This window comes from Pezoporus occidentalis, unplaced genomic scaffold (genome assembly GCF_034315485.1).
Source record: "Pezoporus occidentalis ecotype Australia unplaced genomic scaffold, CSIRO_AGI_Poc_V1 ctg34, whole genome shotgun sequence".
Taxonomy (NCBI): domain Eukaryota; kingdom Metazoa; phylum Chordata; class Aves; order Psittaciformes; family Psittacidae; genus Pezoporus; species Pezoporus occidentalis.
The window spans coordinates 4,081,485-4,103,915 of NW_026915376.1; the positions used below are offsets into that span (position 1 = coordinate 4,081,485).

A 22,431-nucleotide genomic window follows, 5' to 3' on the forward strand; every position below is an offset into this window, starting at 1 on the left:
TTTGTAGCCCCCAGACAGTTATCAAAGAAAGGAGCCAAAGGCAATCATGACCCTGATAAATTTAATGAGCCTTTCATACCAGGCCTGTTAAGTAGCACTTTTCAAGCAGCAGTGGTCAGTAGGTGGATGGTGCATACATGTACTGCACAGGGAGAGAAATGGTGCCACTTTTTAGTTACAGGATGGAAAATGATGCACATTATCAGCCCCAAATGATCCCAGGAAGCAGCAGTATCACTGACATGGAAAACTTAGGGCAAATAGAATGGGGGAGGGTGAAAAAACAAGTCAAGTCATCAAGGATGTCAACATACTGTATTTGCTATATCCAGGAGTGATGCACAAACCAGGCACAAAAGCCCAAATGAGGCAAATCTGAGTTGAAATATAGGTTAATGGGGAATCATTGTTCACTGCTGGAAAAAGGAGGAAACATCCTTTTCCAAATCCAGCTGTGGACCATAATGAAACAAAAGCCTTCAGACCCTTTCTGGCTTTGAGGTAAGCACCTTTGCCCCTTCCTTTCTCCAAATCATTTTGCACATTAAATTTGCTTTGCTGAATATTATATTCTCCTAGAGGAGCAGACTGCAGCTCATTCACACTGCAGACAATACTAATAAGGTTTTGGAATAAGAAAGTTGGAGGTACTGACAAACCTGCAAAAACAGCAGAACAGCGGAAAACAGCTGTGCTTACTGGCTACGCTGGTTCTGGCCACTAGTGGTTTAAACAGAGAAGCTTTTGTGTGTATGTGACATTATCTTTCAGCAAAGGGTGTCCGACTGGGAAGGGCTTTTTGCACCACTTGGGGCCCCTCTTCCAGATGGGCTTTGCAGACCTGATGGACCAGCGGGTCAGATACCTGTTGAAACAACACAAACACATTTCAGTTTGAGACTGATCACTGAGGAAAGGTTCTGACTGAAGCAGGAGCAGGCACTGTTGCCTCTGCCTCCCCACATGCCTCTTTATAAAAAGAGTAACTGAGCAGAGCTCCCTCCATTCAGAAGGGACCACTGGAAAGGAATCTTTGTTTTGGAACTTCTAAGCTGGACCTCTGTATTGCACTCACCCGCACCGGCTTGACTTTCAGCCTCACAAAACAAATCAGGTGTAGTCTACAGTCTGCTGGCAAGCTGTCTACCTGTAGCTAAACTGGAGTGCCAAATCCCTTCATTGCAACAAAGTCCAAGCCTGCATGCATCCAGCCTCTATGGGAGGTGCTATTTCAACAGCTGGCCTCAATAAGGTAAACTAATTACAAAGGCTAAGCACTGCTGAGAAATAAGGTCTCTAAAAAGGGATTAATTTTACTTTTGTTGGATAATCGGTTATTTCTCTGCATGCAATGGATTTCTGGCCTAGTCTTGTATTTCCGTATGTCTAAATTTGCTTCGGTACTTTCTGTACAATACTACTGCAGCTTGCTGGTGCAGGAAGTCAAAACCTACAGTGTAAGAGGTACTAGAATGGAATTATCATCACAACTACAAATCTCTGGGAAGAGCAACGTCTGGCAAATATCCTCTGCTTTTACCATTTGAAGTTTTAGACTTGGCTTTGCAAACTGGCGGGGGATTTCAGATCCAGAATCAGTTACTGGAAATCTTACCCTGTGGCTGGGTGGCCTGGAGTTTTGTTAAGCTTTAAATCTTTTGCTACCAGTAGAGAGGGGAATAGAGGTCCTTAGAGAAAGAGGAGTCTTTCAGACAATAAAGATCCAAAGTAAAATCCTAGCATAATCTGCACAAACAATGCTCCAACAAATTAGAATTTGGAACAGACTGATAAACTTTGTCCAGGGATGTTTGCATGCCTCTGTTGAGTAATCCCATGGTCTTAATGTAACCTCCATCAGTCATCCTCTCCCCAAACAGCTTTGTTACCTTTTATTTGCATTGTGCAAATTTGAGATATTAAGAACTTTGGACAGAGACCATGTAATGCATTTGTTTGAATGCATCTGGCACATTCCTGAGAACTACAGAGAAAGGTCGCTATGCCAGGCAGCTACAGACTATATAACAGCAGCCCATTCCCCTAGCACTTTCCTTCCCCAGCGATCTCAGACAACGCAGACTGAAAAATGAATCACGTTTGGAGGTTCCTGCCATAGAAATAAAGCCACTTCTGAAATGCTTTGCTTTTGCTTTTTGGAGTTTATGACAGTTAAAACATCTAGAAGCAACAGTGGGGGGGATCTGGTATACAGCAAGATCCAGCCACTTGTTCTCCTATGCATGCATTAAATTAGTCCCTTTTGTCCTTTAATGTTATGCTAGTGCATTAGTGGAATCCCTTACATAACACCACCAGGACAGGAAGCAGGAGAGACTCTCCTGTCTCTGATTCCACATGCAAGGAGAGTTCAGAGAGACCAAACACAGGTTCCAGTCTGGAATCTGGCAAAGAACCATGGCAAAGCTCCTCTGGGAGAAGCTGTAGGGGTATTAGACAGGCACATGGGGCTAGGTCCTTCTTTTCATGTTACCCTTGCTGCAGAGAGAGGTCCGTAGCACAAGTTTTGGTATTGCAAAACTGAACTTAGAGCAAAGGAGGAAAAAAAAAACCCAAATTGTTTTAATGTATCAATGTGCCAAGTGCAGTTCTGGTCACGTGTCCACACGCTTACGGGAAAGTGCTCCCATGATATTAAATGATCTCACTGGGAGAGAAGTGAGTGTGTGAATGTCAGATACACATCAATGCTGTGTGCAGGTTTAGACAGAGTGGCTTTTTAAGAAATCCCTCTGTTTCTGTGTGGGGGCTGGAAGTGCACACCCCAATTCTGCATAGGAAGGAGGATTTAGTAATGGCCTGATTTTAAAGCTTTTGTTATTTCTCTTTTGAGCAGGTCTAATCCAGCCCCCTGGTCCAGGCTTTTGGCTTCCTTTGGGGACTGCAGGCTGGGGCTTTTCATTGTTAGCTGAAACAGACATTTGGATGCTTTCCCTTCCTGAAGCACATTTGCTTTTAGTGCTTTTAATACTTGCTTTGTCCCAGATTCAAACTTGTCCTATTTTGTTTGCTGCCTCTTTTTTCTTCCCTTTTTTCTAAATTTTCTTTTACCTTGATTCAGCAGTAGCAAAAGCCTCACGCCTGGGAGCAGTCAGTCTACAAAGTTCTTTTCCTCTTTGACTAACCCCAGTTCCTACTGTGTCACAGATTTATTTCATTTTTTTCCTGAGAGTAAAAACAATCCACAAAACTCACATGTAAAGCTTTGAAGCCCAGCACCCAGGCCTTTTCTGCACACTCTGCTGTACACGTAAGGTAGCATACGCCATTTTCTAGCCAAGCCACCCAACCTTCCATTGTATCCAACCACACTGTTTGTCCTGGGGAGATTTTATAATCACCTACAAACACACACTGGCAGATGGTCTGAATTTACTTAACCTGCTGAGGGTTGTGAGGACAGAGCCTCCATGTGGATGCCAAAGGCAGCTGGTCCACAGTCTCCTAACCTGTTATCTCAGTGTACAGACCTGCCCATCTAGGGGACCAGCAGCTCACCTCCAGGTTCTGCTTGTCCCATTGAGTACCATAGGATCCTGGGCAACAACCAGAATCCTAGACTCCAGCTGCACAAATGAGTAGTTTGGATAAAGCATGGGAATCCATGCTTTATCAGGGATCGGAATTCTGATAGGATTTCCCTGATGGGAAAAGGCAAGATATAAGCAGGATGGAAACAACTGTGGTTAGTCACCTGCAGTCACTGCAATTGCCTACAATCTCTGTGGCATGTCCAAGTCTATTTATTCAGCACGCAGGAGGGCCCCAAAGCCTTCCCACTCAGAGGCTGCCTCTTAACAGCTAGTAGTAGGCATGACCTACCCGTGGGGTAACTGCGGTCCTTTACACAGCCCAAGCAAAGGCCATGTTGGTGCAGTTCAAGGCTGAACTAATGAACCCTCACTGAACTTTCTCAATCTGGCTTTTGTTTGGATTCAGAGCAGAAGGCTGAGGGCTCCAGACTGCAGGAAGCACTTGATCAAAGTGCTGGCAAGACTGCCTCCTCCTTGCCACATCTCTTCCCATGACACCTCTTGGCTTTGCTCACCTGCAGCCGCTCTGGCTCTTTGCTTTGAATTCACATGCTATGCACAGTTTCCATGCAGATGAGAGAAACCACATGTTGCTGGAGTGAAACACTGATAGCAGTGAAACCAGATTCTGCTCCGAGGGACGAGAGGTTTCCACAGAGCCCGAGAACTTTGTAATTCATGAGGAGTTCATATGGAACTGCCTCTCTCCTAACACATAGCAACTTCTTCAGTTTAGGTGATAGAGGAGGGATTGACTTGGATACTGTCCCTGCCAAGTTTTGTTCTTCCAGCAGGAAGCTGAAAATGCAGTGGCAACTGAGCACTCAAAATCAAGTACTCCATAATAAGTACTCCAGCACATCTTGCTGACAGAGCCCAGACTGAGGGAACCTGTAATATCCCTTAGCCCTTTTGGAAAGGGAACAACTGCTTTAATCAGTATTTTGGACCTGCCAAAAGAAAGTGAGTGCTATTTTCACATTAAGAGAGCATCTAAATGCCGGCTTGAACTCAGCGACTGTTCTGGATAGAGTGTTAGTCCACACTATCCATGCGCCAGCTTCCATGCTGGGAAGAAAACTGCTGAGCTATTCAGGTTTCCATTCCTGAAAGCAAGGACAGAAGTCTGACCTGCAGCTGTGCTTGACCACTTCCCAAACAGTTCTGGTGGTGGCCTGCACACACACGACTCTGGAATACGAGAACAGTCTGTCACTGTGCACAGTGCTGGTGAAATCCCTGACAACTTCCTCAGCCTCATGGGCTAGTGAAAGTATCTTGCTGCTGAAGCACTTCACTGGAACATGCCCGGCTGAAGCACAAATGGATGCAGAAATGACAGCAGGAGGTTATGAAAGGGAGAATTCAGGCTAAGCATGAGGGAACAATTCTTGTCTGCAAGACAAATTTGCTTGCGGAATCATCCTTTGGAGACAGTGAAAGCCCTAGACTAGGCCAAACATGAGAAAACGAACGGTAGGAAGTAATTCTGCATTGACGGGGGGTAACTTCATTAGTTTTCCACGTCCAAGTTCTGCAGACACATGATAAAAAGAGAGGTAGAGGACAGAAGACTCAAGAGTTTATGGATGACAGGGGTATTCCCATGGCCGTATTTCTTCAAAAGCACCCATAGTAAAGCAGTTAAGTGGTAACACTCATGGGCTATTGCTGTCAAAACCAAATCAGGCAGAAAGCAAAAAGTCAAAGCACTAAAGTCCAAGAAATAAGAAATATCATGGCAAGTCTCACCTGGACAGTGTCACAGCTGCAGGGGGTAGAAGAGAGCACTGCAGAGCACTCCCCAGTTGAATTCTGAGTACAAGGTGTTCTCATATGTCTCCTACCACCCACAGGACTATACAGCTTGGTTCAGACTGGCATTTCACTTTCACGTTACACCTTCTGCAGTTTCCAATCTCATCCTCTATGTTAAATTACATTGTGGATAGGCAATTCCATACTGCACTAGACCAAGAACAAGATGGAATCTGCAGGCCACTACATCCCAAAGCATTTTGTTCTCCTTTTCCATTCTAGTGGTAGGAAGAGGATCAGGACATGGGGTGGGTAAGGGGAGCCAGCTGCCAAGTGACCCAGTGCTAAGCAGGGAAATTCTTACCTCTCTGCAGAGAAATCTGAGGCATGTAGAATCATAGAATAGTTAGGGTTGGAAAGGACCTTAAGACCATCTAGTTCCAACCCCCCTGCCATGGGCAGGGACACCTTACACTAAACCGTATCACCCAGGGCCTTGTCCAACCTGGTCTTGAACACTGCCAGGGATGGAGCATTCACAACCTCCCTGGGCAACCTATTCCAGTGCCTCACCACCCTAACAGGAAAGAAATTCCTCCTTATATCCAACCTAAACTTCCCCTGTTTAAGTTTTAACCTGTTACCCCTTGTCCTATCACTACAGTCCCTAATGAAGAGTCCCTCCCCAGCATCCCTATAGGCCCCCTTCAGATACTGGAAGGCTGCTATGAGGTCTCCACGCAGCCTTCTCTTCTCCAGGCTGAACAGCCCCAACTTTCTTAGCCTGTCTTCATACTGGAGGTGTTCCAGTCCCCTGATCATCCTCATGGCCCTTCTCTGGACTATGTAGAAGGGAATGCCCAAAGTTCATAAAATGGAGACAATAAAACCCCTTCAGAAAATAAAGCAGGGATTCTGCCTTTTGGAGAACATTGAATAAGCACCGCAAGAGCACCTTCTGGAGGAGCAGAGCAGGCAGAGGCATTCTGGATGATAAATCCACACTAGATAAATCCACATCACTAGATCAACAGCAAGGCAGCACTCCTGACCCTTGTTAAGACAGTCTGCTGATAGTTCCATATGATGGCATGTTATGTTTTAATCTCAGCTAGGTGCTAGCTAGTGCATGCCAGACACTTTGTATTTGAAGCAGGCTCACTTTAAACAAGGTGACCGTGACATGGGCCAAACACTCTGGCCAAGACAGCCGCCAAGTGTAGCCAAGGAAAAGTTGAGGAGAAGCTTTTCTGCTGTTCTTAAAAGTACACATTAACACAGCTGCTCAGCCCTTCTTTATGCACTTCCTTAGGATCCATAGGGTTCCTCTCATGCCACTGGCCTGTACATTGTCTCACAGGGAAGAGCAGAGACAAAAAGGCTTTCCATCAGAGTGGTCTGTCCCTCTTTTGGCAAGAGAAGCACCTGCTCTCAAAAATACTGACATAATCCTGGAGGAAGCCTGGCAAAAGGGAGCATCAGCCAGAACTTTGTGAGACTGGAGAGAAAAGCACATGCGGGAAAACAGAGGGATCAGGCCCGGTCAGCACAAGTTCATGAAGGGCAGGTTCTGTTTGACCAATATGATCTTCTGTGATAAGGTGACCTGCTCCACTGAGGAGGGACAGGCTGTGGACACTGTTTATTTGGGCTTTAGTAAAGCGTTCAACACTGTCTCCCACACTGTCCTTCTGGAGAAACCGGCTGCTCATGGCCTAGACAGGTGGATTCTTCTCTGGGTTAAAGACAGGCTGGATGGCTGAGCCCAGAGTGGTGGTGAATGGTGTCACATCTGGTTGGTGACTGGTCGTTAGTGGTGTCCCCCAGGGCTTGGTATTGGGGCCAGTGCTTAACATCTTCATTGATGATCTGGATGAGGGGATTGAGGGCACCCTCAGTGAATGTGTGGACGACACCAAGTTGGGTGGGAGTGTCGATCTGCTGAAGGGTAGGAAGGCTCTGCAGAGGGATCTGGACAGGCTGTGGACAGTAGTATGAAGTTCAACAAGGCAAAGTGCCAGGTCCTGCGCTTGGGCCACAACAACCCCATGCAATGCTGTGTATCTCCTGCCTTATGTGATGTCAGCTGCTGTTCCAGAGAACACTGTGGGAGATGCAGGTGGGGCTACGCACAAAACTCCCATTGAACTTCAGTGGCCAAGAGTTTGCACAACTCCAACATGCAGACCTTTCTGCTTGCAGCAGGCTAAGAAGACAATATCATAGAGAGTATTCCTGAAGTACCCCTACACATTATCCTGCCTCTGGGACTCACTTATTTTAGTTCCAACCCCACCACAAAAACTTTTGATTTCTTGATCCCATTCCCTTCTCTCCAGCCAGACCCCAAAGCTTGCCTATTTCAATGCTGGTCTATCTCCTCAGCAACAGCTCTGCTCTTTTTTTAAACTCTGCTTCCACTTTGCTTGCTACATTCACTTGCTGGGAGGAGAAAACCAAGGGTGGTGTAGGGAAGGAGTAGCAATATAATAGGGAGGTTGGATACTAATCTCCAAGTTAAATCTCTTTGATTTCAGAAGTGTAGCTCACCTACTTGCACATACAATGTATCCAGAGGTATCTGTTCTTTGTTCTCACTAAAAGTCTATGGAACAACTTATAAGAGTCAGGGCATTATAGCTGGAGTCCTGGTGCGATTCCAGCGATAAAGGATTTACCATTTCCTGTCCCAACCTGCTAAGCAGGGTTGCTATGTGAATGCTAACTAGATAATGCACTCCACCCCACAGCTGCTAGACACAGACAGCTGCTAAAGCATCCCAAATTGTTGTAAGACACAGGGAAGAAGTTTTCAGAGTTAAAGTATCTGATGGCTACCGGGTTGCATCAAATGTAGATTCCTCTAATTTGATCCTCACTGATAGCTAGTACATAGCCTGACAGCATCCAAGGGACATTTCCAAGAGTTTGCCTTAAATCCCCACTGCAGAAATGAATGCAGACCTGAAATGCAGGAGTTTCCAGCCTTCCCCAGCCCTGCAGCCTAAGTTCTCCCAGCAACAGCCCCATATCCCCTGGTAACCCCACAGCTTGCTAATGCAAGGTTCATAAACTGCTCTGACATCCCCATGGAAACAGAGTGTGAGGTCATAAACGGGGGATTAGCACCTCCAAGTCCTGGTGCAGCACAGGAGGTGGACACAGGCCTTCCCTTTGCTCACCAAAGGCAGGGGCCATTCAGGCTAGGGAGGGGGAAGAAACCCCGTTGCATAGCAAAGACAGGCAGAGGGTGAATCGCTGACTGGGGGAAACAGGTAAGGGGCAGAGGAGAATAGGCTTGTGATAGTCCCCTGCTGGCTGCTCAGCCCCACACTAACTGCTGGTACCCCTTCCTGCACACCCCACTGCTGTTGGGAGCCAGGCACCAAAAGGCAAGAGAAAGGGACTGCTCAGCCTGGAGAAAACATGACTCAGAGGGGTCTCAGCAATGTTCAGAAATACCTGAAGGGTGTAAAGACAACTGAGCCAGAATCTTCCCAGTGGTGTCCAGTGACAAGAGGCAATGGCACAAATTCAAACACAATAAATTCTGTCTGAATGTAAGCAAACACTGTCTCAACATGAGGGTGGTTCTCTGGAAGAAGCTTCCCAGGGAACTGTGGTAGGTCCATCCTGAGAGATATTCAAAACCTGACTGGACATAGTCCTGGCTAACCTGCTCTAGGTGACCCTGCTTGAGCAGGCAGCTTGGACCAGATGTTCTCCAGAGGCCCCTTCCAACCTCAACTACTCCATGTGCTGTGACTGCCCTACTGAGTGTTAGTGACGTGGAGGTGAGAGCAACTGAGGAAGGGAGGGCAGGCTCTTAACATGTGTGGCAGTTTTAATCCTGTGTGAATAAATGGTTCGAATGAGATGTGGTCTGTCCTTAAAAGACTGACAGAGTATGATGATAGGTCAACCTTCTCTGAAATGCTGAGTACACTTACAGAATCATAGAAGAGTTGGGGCTGGAAAGGACCTTAAGATCATCTAGTTCCAACCCCCCTGCCATGGGCAGGGACACCTCACACTCAACCATGTCACCCAAGGCTTTGTCCCACCTGGCCTTGAATGCTTGGGGATCTGCCAGGGATGGAGCATTCACAACTTCCCTGGGCAACCCATTCCAGTGCCTTACCACCCTTACAGTAAACAACTTCTTCCTTGTAGCCAATCTAAACTTCCCCTGTTTAAGTTTGAACCCATTACCCCTTGTCCTGTCACTACAGTCTTCAGTGAAGAGCCCCTCTCCAGCATCTTTGTAGGCCCCCTTCAGATACTGGAAGGCTGCTATGAGGTCTCCACGCAGCCTTCTCTTCTCCAGGCTGAACAGCCCCAACTTTCTCAGCCTGTCTTCGTACTGGAGGTGCTCCAGTCCCCTGATCATCCTCGTGGCCTCCTCTGCACTTGTTCCAACAGTCCCATGTCTTTTTTATGTTGAGGACACCAGAACTGCACACAATACTCCAGGTGAGGTCTCACAAGAGCAGAGTAGAGGGGCAGGATCACCTCCTTCGACCTGCTGGTCACGCTCCTTTGGATGCAGCCCAGGATACAGTTGGCTTTCTGGGCTGCGAGTGCACACTGAAGCCAGCCCATGTTCATTTTCTCATCGACCAACACCCCCAAGTCCTTCTCCGCAGGGCTGCTCTGAATCTCTTCTTTACCCAACCTGTAGCTGTGCCTGGGATTGCTCCGACCCAGGTGTAGGACCTTGCACTTGTCATGGTTAAACTTCGTAAGGTTGGCATCAGCCCACCTCACAAGCGTGTCAAGGTCCCTCTGGATGGCATTCCTTCCCTCCAGGGTATCAACCAAACCACACAGCTTGGTGTCATCGGCAAACTTGCTGAAGGCGCACTCAATCCCACTGTCCATGTCAGTGACAAAGATGTTGAACAAGACAGGTCCCAATACAGATCCCTGAGTGACACCACTCATTACTGGTCCCCAGCTGGACATATGAGTCCTGTTGCCTGAGCCATCTTTTACCCAGTTATAAGGAACTGCTTTTCCTTTTCCAATCTAATGCTGAAAAAGAGATGTGGAAAGACAAGACTGTTCACCTGTTGAGTTTGGGTTTCTTGGAAATATGCCCTTCAGGAAGTGGAGGTCTGTGGTTTGGCAACAAACCTGAAACAAAAAAATAAAGGCGTGAGAATATTTTGCAGTTCCTTCTTGCCTCTAGAGAATACAGAAGTTAGATTACACCTCACAAGCCCAGTCACCCAGGTCCCTACTGGGACAGCACAGCAAAAACTTGAGTAGAAAGGGTATTTTATCTTTAGTCACTGTTGAACCTGCAACCCCAGCCAAAGAGAAGCTAGGAGTTTTTGCTGCATAGAGAGAGGAAATGCACACCAAAGACACAGCCACTTGGCCTCACTGGACAGGCTTTTTGAGAAGACATAGGGCACTGGTGTCAAATCAGATCCCATCTCTAGGATGAAAAACTGACCATTAAAATTCTCAGTCCATTTAACCTGGATACAACTCAGGTACCGGGCATAAAGATCAGCACTACACTCTTGACTGTGTTAACCTGGGTCCTACTCCCAGGATAAAGTAAAAAAGCCTTCACATGGCAGATGGGAGACAGGTGCTACCATGCTATTAACAGGGTAGGTCAAGCTTACACTAAATCAAGTAATGTCAGATGCTGATATTTAATCATTAGTTATGAGAAACTACGCCACTTCCCAGATCTTTCTGCAGGGGTGTTTGCTGCCAAGGCAGGAGCCAAGACACATAGAAAGTGGAACAAGTAGCCTATGGTCCATCATCCTGTCCCAGCTCTTGGGCCATAATGAGTCTGCTGGGTGACTGGAGAATGACATCTCACTACTGAGCTACAGTGACTGGACAGGAGACCCCTCTCAAGGGCTTCTATGGGTACCCCATAATAAGGGCTTGTGTTAGGAGGAGGCTAGGTACCTGCACGGTGAGCCATCTTCACACAGACAGCAATCTTCTTGTGCTCCTCCAAACAAAGGCCTGTGATCCTTCGTGGCAACATCCCTCCATCAGAACGGATAAACTGACTCAGCAGCAAGACATCCTGAGGGACCAAGAGAAGGGCAAACCCATCAGTACTACTGCTACGTTAACTGCTGTGATTCTTAGGTATTGTGCTGACCCTCGCGCTGTGTACACAACTGAAAACAAAGCAAAACAAAACAATGATTCCTTCCTACGCGTTTTGGCTGCAGTCTGACACCAAGTGACTTCTGCTTTCTGTCACTCTGCCTGCCAGCTTAGCTCAATAAGTTCACTCAGATGGTCTGAGTCGTCCCTTGACTTCACCAGAGTAAACACATGATGTCAGTCGCAATGTTGCTACTTCATTGTCACTTGCTCCAAGATTCTAGCTAAGATAATGTTGTCCTAGGTACTCAGACACGGTTACACAAGACCTACAGATGGACAGTGTTTACACAACTTGAAATGCCATCACAGCTGCTGTCCCAAAGGTCGCAGATATGTTAGATCACCTCTGGCCCCCTCCTTGTCCCCTCAGAGCAGGATTGTTCTCTGCTATCTACTCTTCAAACTTTCATCCAGTTTCCCATGGTGGAACTTCCCTTATGTCTCTCTGGAGGGGTGGAGAGCAGGGAAATGGTCCAAGATCTTGCATGAAGCAGCTTTTTACAAGAAGAGAACATATGCTGATGAGAAAGACCTAACAGGATAAACTGTTGCTTTCAGTCCTTCAACTGTGCGTGCATTAGGTGGGGCTGTTACAGCTACGCTGGATGGAAGAAGCACTCAGAGCATGTGGAGCGTGTTTGTCTGTGACTTGAGAATCATTTAGATTGGGCTGCTGTTGACCTTTCCAATTAAGAGCTCTAGAAACATAAAGCACTCTTAATAAAAACAAAATGAAAGGAATCTCTACAATCAGATACTATCACAGGGCTGGGATGACCATTTTTTAAACACAGCAGCAACAGCTGTTGGACAAGTGTCCCATTAACTGTACACAGCAGAGCATCTCAGCATTTATATACATGCTCTCCACTTCCACACACAAGTGCGAATGTACCCATCAGGCCAACGCAGGCAAGTCCCCTTGACATGCTGACATCAGCATAAGTTGGTCCAAATAGCCTCTGGAGACTCTGTGCTTGCTTCTTCCCCATCTGTGGACAGATTTGTTGCTGGTTGAGAATTTACTTCTTCACTGCTGTTGTAAACATGTTGATAGTTGAGGTAGCTGGACGATGCGGAGGCTACGTGCCGGTTGGAAGGGACCTGCCAGGGAGCACCCTGACAGAAAGAGAACTCAAACCAGGTACGTCAGCATTTTACACCTCCCCTGTCTAGGGCAACAGGCAAGAACAAGGAGTACTTACTGCTTTTCACATGGGGTTACCATGACTCTGCCTGCTGTTCAGAGAGTCACAGACCTGCTCCCACTCCCTTATCTTTGCTCTTTTACAAAGAGCTCCCCAGCACATTCCTACCTCCATTTACTGCCCTTGCAAAAGCAAGCAAACACAAGTGGATATAAAATGAATATTCAGAAAACCTAGCTATCTAGGAATTATACATCCACCTCCACTGCAGAAGAGCAGCTCAGCTTTGAAGGGGGCTGCTGGAAGTCAGTATGGCTTTCTGGTAATGACCAGTTCCGACAGATGCTGTCATACAAGTGCTGCAGTCAAAATTTAGATGTTTTTTGTTTGGGGGTTTTGTGGTTTGTATTTTTCTTTTTCCTCCTTGCCTTCAATCCCACCCTTACTAATATCATCATGACAGACAACTTCCCTCTAGCTTTATCTCCCTTCTTTTCTACCTCCAGTTGTGTACAATGAACGTGTTCAGACTGATTTTCAGATCCAGCACCTCCAAAAATACAGCAGGTTAGGCAACTTCTCACTGATAAAAAATGACTTATCAAACAACATACAGTGTGATGGTGTATCAAAAGAACAAGAAAAGCACAGCTGAGAAACTAGCAGCAAGCTTCTGAGAAGCCATCTGTGGTTAAAATAGAAGCAAAGTGTCCTCAGCCCAGCTAACACATGGCCTTGCCAATGAGAACAGTAACCAGAGGGCCAGCAGGTGCTGGCTGCACAGGTGGAAACCGGACAGAGGCCAGCCGAAACAGTCCAAGGGCACTGACTTTTGGACACTCTTGAAATGCAGTGGATTGGATTCAGGAAACCAGAGCAAGTCTCCATCCCCTTTTCCCCTCATCTTTATCAATTCTCCAAGTCACTAACAGCTCAATTTGCCATTTAGCCAAAGTATTATCATTTCCTCAAGTGCAAATGGGCTGTTCAGTTCCAAGTGCCTAAAAAGTAAAACACTTCCTAGACTTTTCCACTAGACTGTTTCATTAGTCTGTGGGGAAGAGGAAAAAGGGAGCTGATGGCAAGTTTGAGACTGTTCCGGTTGCTGCAGCCATGAAAGCCTAAGTAGGCCACAGGCTCCTGAGAAGGGTGTGTGTGGTCCAAGTTATTTCTCATATTACTACCACGCCTCATGGAGTCACAAGCTTGTTATCAAGTGTTTCCATGCAAAGGCAGGAGGTAGGAAGCAAACGGAGACAGTCTTTCCCCCCCCCCGTGGAAAAAATCAGGAAAATCCATTCTCTGCTACCATCTCTGACCAACAGTGTCACCACTTGACCAACACCCTTGTGTGGCTGTCATTTCTTAACTAAAATCACCCATGTCCAAGCTGCTGCAGCTCCAAATTACACTTGCGCTGTTTGGCTTTAAGTGCTGCACACTTGACAGAAGGTTGGCTCATTTCTGAAGATCCCTACAGTTAACAACAGGCCATGTGCCGCTCCCTGAGTACTCACACAGATGCCTCTTACCACTGGGAGCAAGCAGACAGGTACAGCCAATTTTATGGGGCAGCTGTGGAGGGAAGCGAACAAGTCTGTAGAGCGGTCAACAAAAAAAATATATCTGGCAGGTTCTCATGGTGCCGTCATGTTCCATGAAATTCACATTTTGTGCTCGTGGACAGCCAAGCCTATAACCACGGATTTGCTTTAATCACTGGACAGCTCCCACGAGGCTGGACCCAGATTCCCAGCCCTGTAATCTGCAGCATTTGATGAAAACAACTTGGACTGAATTAATCTAGGGCTAACAGGCAAAGCTTGCACTTTGGTTTCCCCTAATTGCTGCCAAAGCAAGATGACATATTTACTGCCTACTCAGACTAATGATGTTTGAAGTAGAAAAGGGGGAAAATTAAAAACAAGTTTAGCCTTTACCTCTAAAAGGTCTGGATAAACTTGCTAAACGAAACACTATGTACAGCAAGTTCTTGTGAATAGATGGCAACCAAAATACAGAGGCATCTCTGCGTTTTAATATCTGCATGCGCTTTGAAACACAGGATCCTTGATTGATTACATGCAATTCATTAAAGCATTCATTTACCGCACAAAGAGTTCTGTCTGTGTAGCCAAATTATTACTGGGCTGTATCAAACAAGTCTGCCAGTCATTATTTCCAGTTATACAAGAGTTTAGCTTTTCCTTTCTCCCTTACCCCTGGGAGCCATACACCATTCTCCAGGCATTTCATAACAGGATTGCAGGTTTCAACCCAGTTGCATCCTGACAAGGACCAAAATATTTTATTTTTTTAATCTCCAATGGATGCGAAAATAAATCAACTGAGGTCTCAGTTTCAATGGTCAGACCCATGCAGACCACAAACCATGGGAATTTATACCTTGGGCTCTGCTGTACCAAGCCTCAGCAGAGACTAAGGGCTGAACTGGCACAGACAACTGCAGCCCCCCACACCACAGCTGAGGCAGGTTAGAATCATGACCTGCTAGTGCTCACAATGCCTGTTCAGTTGATTAATAACTTTGGAGACATTGGTCCCCCAGTTCTCTGACAGCCAAAGCAACTCATTATGCCACTACTTTAGACGGTGCTAGTTGCACATGACAAAAGGAAAGTCCTGTGAGGTCATATTACTCAGCTCCCTCAGGGGCTAATTCAACACTTCCCTTTTCATAGTGCCTCATTCAGTCCAATTACAAGCATCCCAAGCAAAAAAAGCTCACACTTTCCCTTCTGTGCAATTGACTGATCTCAGCTTATCAATCTCAAAGGAACCACTGTGATCCACCTATTATGATCTCTTACCAAGCATAGATTATAGGTTATGCTGTATGAACTAAGCTCTATATTTTAACAAAAATAGCTGTTCTCAATTTACAGACTTACAGGACAATTAACCAGTGAGTAAATTGTGACACTGTTTAATTACCCACAGTTAAATGCCTGTACTTTATTATTTAAGCATTTCAAATTTCTGCTGCTCATCACTGCTGCAGCAAAGAAGAATAGACAGTACTTTTATGCAGAAAAGGGAGATTTTATTCACCTTAACATTTAAAAGCCTGAAAATCTGTGACTGGTACAAACCTGTCAAACATATAAGGGACTTACTCATGTAGAAAAGGCAATTTACTCCAGAATTGAAATTTCTCCTAGTTCTCATCAGCCCCACAGAGGAATGCTTCTAAATATTGAGGTAAGAAACTCTACAGTTTGGAAATGACTTTCTAGCTTTTTGTCTAGGTTCTCCTCTGCTCTACAGCAGGAGTACTGGATATATATATACATACACATCAGGTACATACGCATTCAAAAAATTACGTAACAGATAGGATGGACATGTTTCTAGTTTGTCTCTCAGGGCCACATTTTCTTAGGAATGATCTTGGCAATGATTCTCAAGACTCTGGCTGCAGGATCTCTCCTCACATTTGGTTTTCTCTTGCCTCCATAGTGAATAATAGAAATCAGGATCTAAATAAATCAAAACTGAAGTGTGGAAGAAAACTTATAACCTTAGTTCACTCTACCAATACAGTTAAGACTCATCCTTTACATTGTCTGTTGGGACCAACACCCTGCTTCTAATCCTGAAATTCAGGCTCTACAGCATCACACTGTCATGTTGCCTAAAAAGGCTTTTCTGCCTCTCAGTGGCACTGTTATCTCTATCTGCAACAGAGTCTTCCACAGTCAGAAGGAGAAAGTAAGTCTCCATACTAACTTCCAAGATTTAATCTGCTCCTGTAGCTTATTTCATCCCTGAGCATCAGTTTATAGTTTCTCTGGACTCGTTAATGTGTGACTTACGGAATACTCTCTGGAAGTCTGCAGAACTACCTGGTTTAATGAAACTGTTGACCCCTTGCATTTAGGAGTCACATAAAAATGTATTAACCTTAAATATTTTCCAGTGTGGTCTGTTTTGATCACAACACAGTTCAGCAACCACAGAGGAGGAAAGAGCTGCAAGAAACTGCTACATTCAAACACAAGCAAAATAAAACAGACGTGATCTGTTCTGTAGTACTTTTCATACCTTAATGGTATGTGCCATTTTTCCTGATTTTTTATCATTTGCAAATTGCTCTATTTTTAGCTTTCTCAGACTGTTGAGAAACTAGACCAGAGAACACTAAATACTCCACTGTTCCCAGTTTATTTCACCATTTAATATTGCATCCAGCCTGAATCAATCACTGACAACCCTCAGATCCTGAAAAACTTTTATTTCTGCAACACAAGCTTTGAAAGATAGTAAACTAGTATTTCATTTACATCTCCCATCTGTTGTTTCACCTGCCTGGAGTAACTGCAAGTATTTTATCTGGCACCACTGCTGTACTCACATTCTTCATAATTCATGAGTCATAATTAGCCCTATACAACAGGTTGGTTTTAGTCCTAGTTGACACCATTTTACTTGGAATTCGCAATGTCTGAGTTACCAAATGGTAGTCATCAGCATCATTCTCCTTCCTCTCTCAGCTACTTAGGATTTCACTTGCTATTTTTAAAGCATTTAGTGATTCCTTAGGATTTTTTTCAGGCTTTTAAACAAAAAACAAAATCCTGCAAGTGAAATAATGTGTTTTTTAGCTAATTACCTTTAAGATCTTGGGCTAAATACAACTCAGGCCTGCTGGTCAGTACCTAATTCAATACTTAAATTATTTATGTACCTGTTTTTCCTGTTGGTTTACATTTGCTATTCCTACCTAGATATTAAAACATAATTTTTCTTTTGTGTACGTCCTAGGACTGCATGTGAGCAGCTCAGTCATTCTGCAGCCAATGTGGCTTTCAGTCCTCTACTCTCGTTAATGGGCTTTCTCACACAGATTTCTTTTCCTCCAAGTGCATTTATATCTCTCTTACCCTAATCCTATTGACATTAAGTTATTTTGAGTTTGCTGTTGCCTTATCTTACTAACAGCATGTTCCTGTCTGGTTTTCTTCTTTTCTAATTCCAGTACTGGGTTTTTAGCTTGCTGGGAGGGCACTCAGTCCTTTTGTAAACTGTGTTTGAATGACTTCTTGTAAAGTTAGATTCTGCATCTTGTATCTCATGCTTACTCTAAAGTGTCTTGACTATTGTGCTTTTGTTTTAAAGCATTAGAGGATTTCACTCCCATCTTCTACATTTAGTGTTAGTAATCCTCTCATTAGTTAATAAACTTCTCATTAACATTTCCTGCAAAAAGCTTGATTCAAACCTATTTCTGATGTTGCAAGGGATGTAAACACATATGCTCTCCTTCATACCCATCAAGACTTTAGAAGTTATATAAACCAGTTGTTAACAGACAGTGACTCAGTGAGAAATGGTAGTGCTTGAAGATATATAATTGATCTACTCAAGTCTTTTGGCCTCTCTGGAGTTAGAACAGGCCTTTATCAGTGGACTGTATGTTGCATTCCAGTTTGATTCTCCTGGAAGCGCAATGCTGAAAGGCAGCAGCTGGGCACAAAAGAGATATATGACCTTCTCAGATCAGATGGCCATGTGTATAATTCCAAACCTTCTATTTGATATGAGGTCATCCTTCTTTTTCAAAGGAATACCATCAGCCAAGGCAAACAATTAGTGTTTAGGAAGCTTTTGTTAAGTCAAAAAGAAGCAGAGATAGAGTTAGCTATCTTCACAACACAAAGCAAAAGAGAGAGAGAATGGGGGAACTCTCTTTCATTAAACTTACCACGTAATCGTACTTATGCTTCAGGTTCCAGCGACAGATGGGACACTGGCCAGTGGGGTTTGGAGGAGTTGGTGCTGCAGCATTTTTATCCTCTATAATTCTCCCTTCGATCTAGGAAACAATTCAGAGGATAAAATGCTCAGGAATTGTTTAGACCTCTACCAGCACCTGTGACATGAGGAATACTTTTCATCAAGTGCACAACATGTTGACCACTCTTGTGTACATACAAGGGGAAGAGTATCTGCATTATCCAACTTGCTTACCTGTAGATATACCAAGCACTTTGCATATACACAGGCTATGGAGAGAAGAACAAATCCAAGGGGCACAGAGAACCATTTGGTAAATTCACGTATATGATTTACTAAATGTAAACTAGCTCACAGTCAGTGTGAAGTTCTCATGTCTCCCTGAATTCCACTTATTGCAGTACTCCTATGAAGCACCATGCCTTGAAATTGTAGCAGCCTTTTAGCCAAAAGCTTTAAACCACATTTTTTTTCTGCAAATACAAGAAAGTCACAGAATAGCAGATGGCCACTGCAGGTGAAAACACACAGGGGCTTGCTAAACTGTAAGTCACCAACAGGAAAAATTCTTAACAAAAGTTAAATTTAAGAAATGACTGTCAGGAAATGACTGTGGATTTTTACTTTCTTTTTTTTTAATCCAGTTTAATTCCCTGAACAATTCCTTTAGCAGATCATTTTGTCATCTTTTCTGTATCACTATGAAGTGGTGACACCCAACACTCAACGTTTTCTCCAAATTAACACAAAGAGATGCAGAAGGTGTGTGGGGGAAGGACTTGAGAAATTTGTTTTCTAAATGTAGATGTTAGGAATATGAAGCCTATTTACATGTGCACTTGCCTTTTTTTGAGGGCTTATGAATAGAAGCAAGAGCTATCTCAAACTGCAGATGAATGAGACAGAAAAGACAATAAAACTAAGCCAGTTCTTTTTCCTCCAAAATATTCTGGAACCTTCCTCTGGTCAAGGTAAGATTAAAACCAGATTTTGAACACCAAATGATACTCTCAAACAGGGCAAGCACCAGAGGGTTTAAAAACAAACCCTGGGTGGAATGCAATGTTACTTTAAAGAAAAAAGCTGGCTGATTTAGACTGAGCCATCAGTTTCTGTGCCTGAAAACCTGAGAAGAAAAAAGCATGATTTTTTTCTGTAAGTGTGCATGGGAAACTGGCATCCAGCTGAACTGTCAGAACTATTTTTAAACCATGTTTTTCTGTCTTTCTTGTCTAGTGATGGAAAAATGGCAACAGATAAGTTTTATGTAGTTCAAGCATTTTGCTACCTCAAAGAGAGAAAATATTGTAAATTTTTAAGTAAGACTCCTCCCCCCACAAGTAGAACAGCCAGTTTTCACAAAATCAAAAAACTTACTATGAATATAAAACATAGGCCAGTGTCTAATTTTCTGTTAATTAGTAAAGCCAGTTTTCTGGGAAGCCAGTGTATCCAGGCTTGATTTTTGCCAGTTTGCCTTCAGACTTTAATTTAACTGTAATTCCATCTTGGAAATAAATAAAGATTCAGAAGACAATGTCAATACCATTTCTTCTTGAGATAAATTTCAACGTACAGTTCTTTAGCAATTATTCCCCAACTACTGAGGATTTTCATATTGTTAACCTACCCAGATTTTAGTCTTCTGTTAGAGAACTAAGAGGAAATACAGGGACTCTACATTCTCAGTATGCTGATGAAATACAGATTTCTCTGAGATTCACTCATCTGGTTCATGTCAAACACTTCCTTCAATACTAATAAAAGCAAGGACACATACAAAAATGAACGTAGAAAGATGGATTCAGAAATACTGATGCAGAGTTGGTAGGATAAATGGAGCGAACAGAGGATATGCCAAGAAGACTATAAGCCCTTTGGTTGCTCAATTTGCACTATTTGTTACAAGATGTTCCTCATCTATGGGTACTGATGGATCCTAGACTGATGCTAGGATATTACACAGTAGAAAGTCTCCCTTATGCTTCTACAATGAGCCAGGGAGAATGATTTTTCTAAAGGGCTCAGCTATTGCAATGCATAACTTTTTTACTTCAAGCCTCAGTTAATGTCCTGGCACTTTGTGATTATAATATGCATTCCCTCTGAAACTGAGGGCAAAGTACAGCAATCTACTGTATATGTTGCACTGGTGTGTGCACTTCCCCCTTGGTTTTGTTAAAACGACTTCAGTGCACGATTGTGAGCACTTCTCTTCAGGTCTCTGGGCAAAGATTAATAATCTGGCACTTGAAGAGAAAAAAAAAAAAGAGACTTTCCACTATACCAACTCACACCTTCACCTTCTTTTTGTTGACAGTCTTTGAGATCTTGCTAAATACCATATTCTATTAGATATTATATAACTAAAATACAAGCAGCATGCTCCATTTAGGTTTCCAATATAGCAACGCCCACTAACAAATGTAACAAGAAGGAAACTCAAGACCTTCAGAGGCATGGTCAATCAGGTTTCGCCTGTTTCATTAGCAAGCAAAAAAGTCTGTCCCCTCCTCATTATTATGTATATACAGATTAGCATTTAGGTGCACTGTCTTCTAGCTATTCCCAAATAATTCCTGCTCTGCTCTTGTATTTACACAAAGTACCTGTGCTGCCTGTCTCCAGCTAAGGCATAGATTGCTACTAGCATATATAATGTGAGCAGAATAACGCACTCTCTCCACTCCTGCACCCTCCACCAAATTTCAGTACTTCTTGTAAAAAATGAAAATTCACTTGATGAGCACCATCTGATCTGCTGCAGCTTATTAAGTAAAATTCTAATTCTTTTGGTTGATCTTTTCCTTCTCACCTTAAACCGTAGCTGAGAAAATACTCTTCTTTATCAGTTACTACAGAATTTCTGTTTTATTTTCTGGAGCAGTTTTCCTTTAGTATTTAAGGCATCCCTTTGACAATACCCCTCTGAGTGAAAATTTTTCCTTAACAAACCAAGTGCGTTACAAGATGCAAACTCTGTTATCACCTACAGTCACTATGGCATACTCAGTGATAACAAACACAATACAGAGCAAAGGCAAGTTGTGTGGGCCATGAAGCTGGTAGAGAGACATCCTATGACACCACAGTGTTGCTGGCACAGGGTGAAGTGACAAAGCCACCAGGCAAACCTCTTTCATGCCTCCTTGCACTCAAAGCGATGCCAAGCGTCACCTTTAAGAAATGACTTCTTCTCAAAAGTTCATTTGAAGCAGGCATCTGAAGAAATGCCTCTTGCATTTTGGGTCCTGAATGCCTCTGGTCAGGGCTTCCAACTTTCCTGGGGTACGGGGAGGGGTTTAGCACTATGGGTGGCTCTGACTGGATGCACCCATCACCAGCAATAGGATGACGACCCCAACCTTTGGCTGCCAAGCCCTCCATTGCTCACCTGCATTTGCAACACACTCCTACTCTGGTTTTCCTTTCACACCCTGCGATAGAACCATAGAATGATTTGGGTTGGAAGGGACCTCCAAGGGACATCTAGTCCACACCCCTGCAATAAGCAGGGACATATTCAACTAGATAAGGTTGCCCTGATGTCTTTCAAGCAGAAAAGCGACCTTTTTACCCTCGTTTATTTTTCTTTTGGACACTGCAGTGAGGCCTTGGTGGACAGAGACACACACAACGGGAGGCTGAAGGACAGAGAAGGGACAGCAAGGGCAACTACTGAGGAAAAGGGGTGCAGGGACTTACTGTGGTCGTATTGCCTTCAGTCACCTCCACGACTGCGAAAAAAGAAAGAGACGGGAGGACAAAATGAGACTCATTCAGACTAACAGGAGCAGTATTTTGGAGGGGGGAGAGGGTGAAATACAGCGCACACAGCCGCCTCTCGCGGCCGCGGTGAGGCAGCGGAGAGCGGGCCGGGGCAGAGCCAACCCCCAGACTCACCCTCCCGGAGGGTTCGGGCCGGCGGCGACGTCCAACCGCCGCCAAAGAGCCCGGTGAACAACCGCCGCAACCCTCCGCGCAGCAGGCTGGGCGCCGCCATCTTGCTGTCGCTGTCGCCCACCGTCACTCTGCTTCCGCCGGGGGAAAGGCGGGCTCTGCCC

At 44.5% G+C, this 22,431-nt stretch overlaps 1 protein-coding gene and 1 long non-coding RNA gene across 2 annotated transcripts; one reads left to right on the forward strand and one right to left on the reverse strand.

Moving 5' to 3' along the window:
* Positions 1-296: 296 nt before the first annotated feature.
* Positions 297-22,431, reverse strand: MRPS18A (mitochondrial ribosomal protein S18A). The gene is made up of 6 exons (XM_062629632.1): positions 22,271-22,431; positions 22,073-22,104; positions 18,336-18,446; positions 11,250-11,373; positions 10,382-10,448; positions 297-865 (listed from the first exon to the last, which is right to left on the reverse strand). The coding sequence occupies exons 1-6, from the start codon at positions 22,368-22,370 to the stop codon at positions 721-723; spliced, it is 579 nt and encodes a 192-aa protein (XP_062485616.1). The 5' UTR covers positions 22,371-22,431; the 3' UTR covers positions 297-720.
* LOC134169233 (uncharacterized) lies at positions 8,477-8,871 on the forward strand. The gene is made up of 2 exons (XR_009966821.1): positions 8,477-8,587; positions 8,695-8,871. It is a non-coding gene; the product is annotated as an uncharacterized LOC134169233 (long non-coding RNA).

Excerpts from the sequence above, each read along its gene's own strand:
- MRPS18A (XM_062629632.1), bottom strand. The coding sequence starts at position 22,370 with ATGGCGGCGCCCAGCCTGCTGCGCGGAGGGTTGCGGCGGTTGTTCACC. Across the intron at positions 10,449-11,249 it reads GAAGATGGCTCACCGTGCAG|GTTTGTTGCCAAACCACAGA; the intron begins GTACCTAGCCTC and ends TTTTTGTTTCAG. Across the intron at positions 866-10,381 it reads AAGAAACCCAAACTCAACAG|GTATCTGACCCGCTGGTCCA; the intron begins GTGAACAGTCTT and ends TTGTTTCAACAG.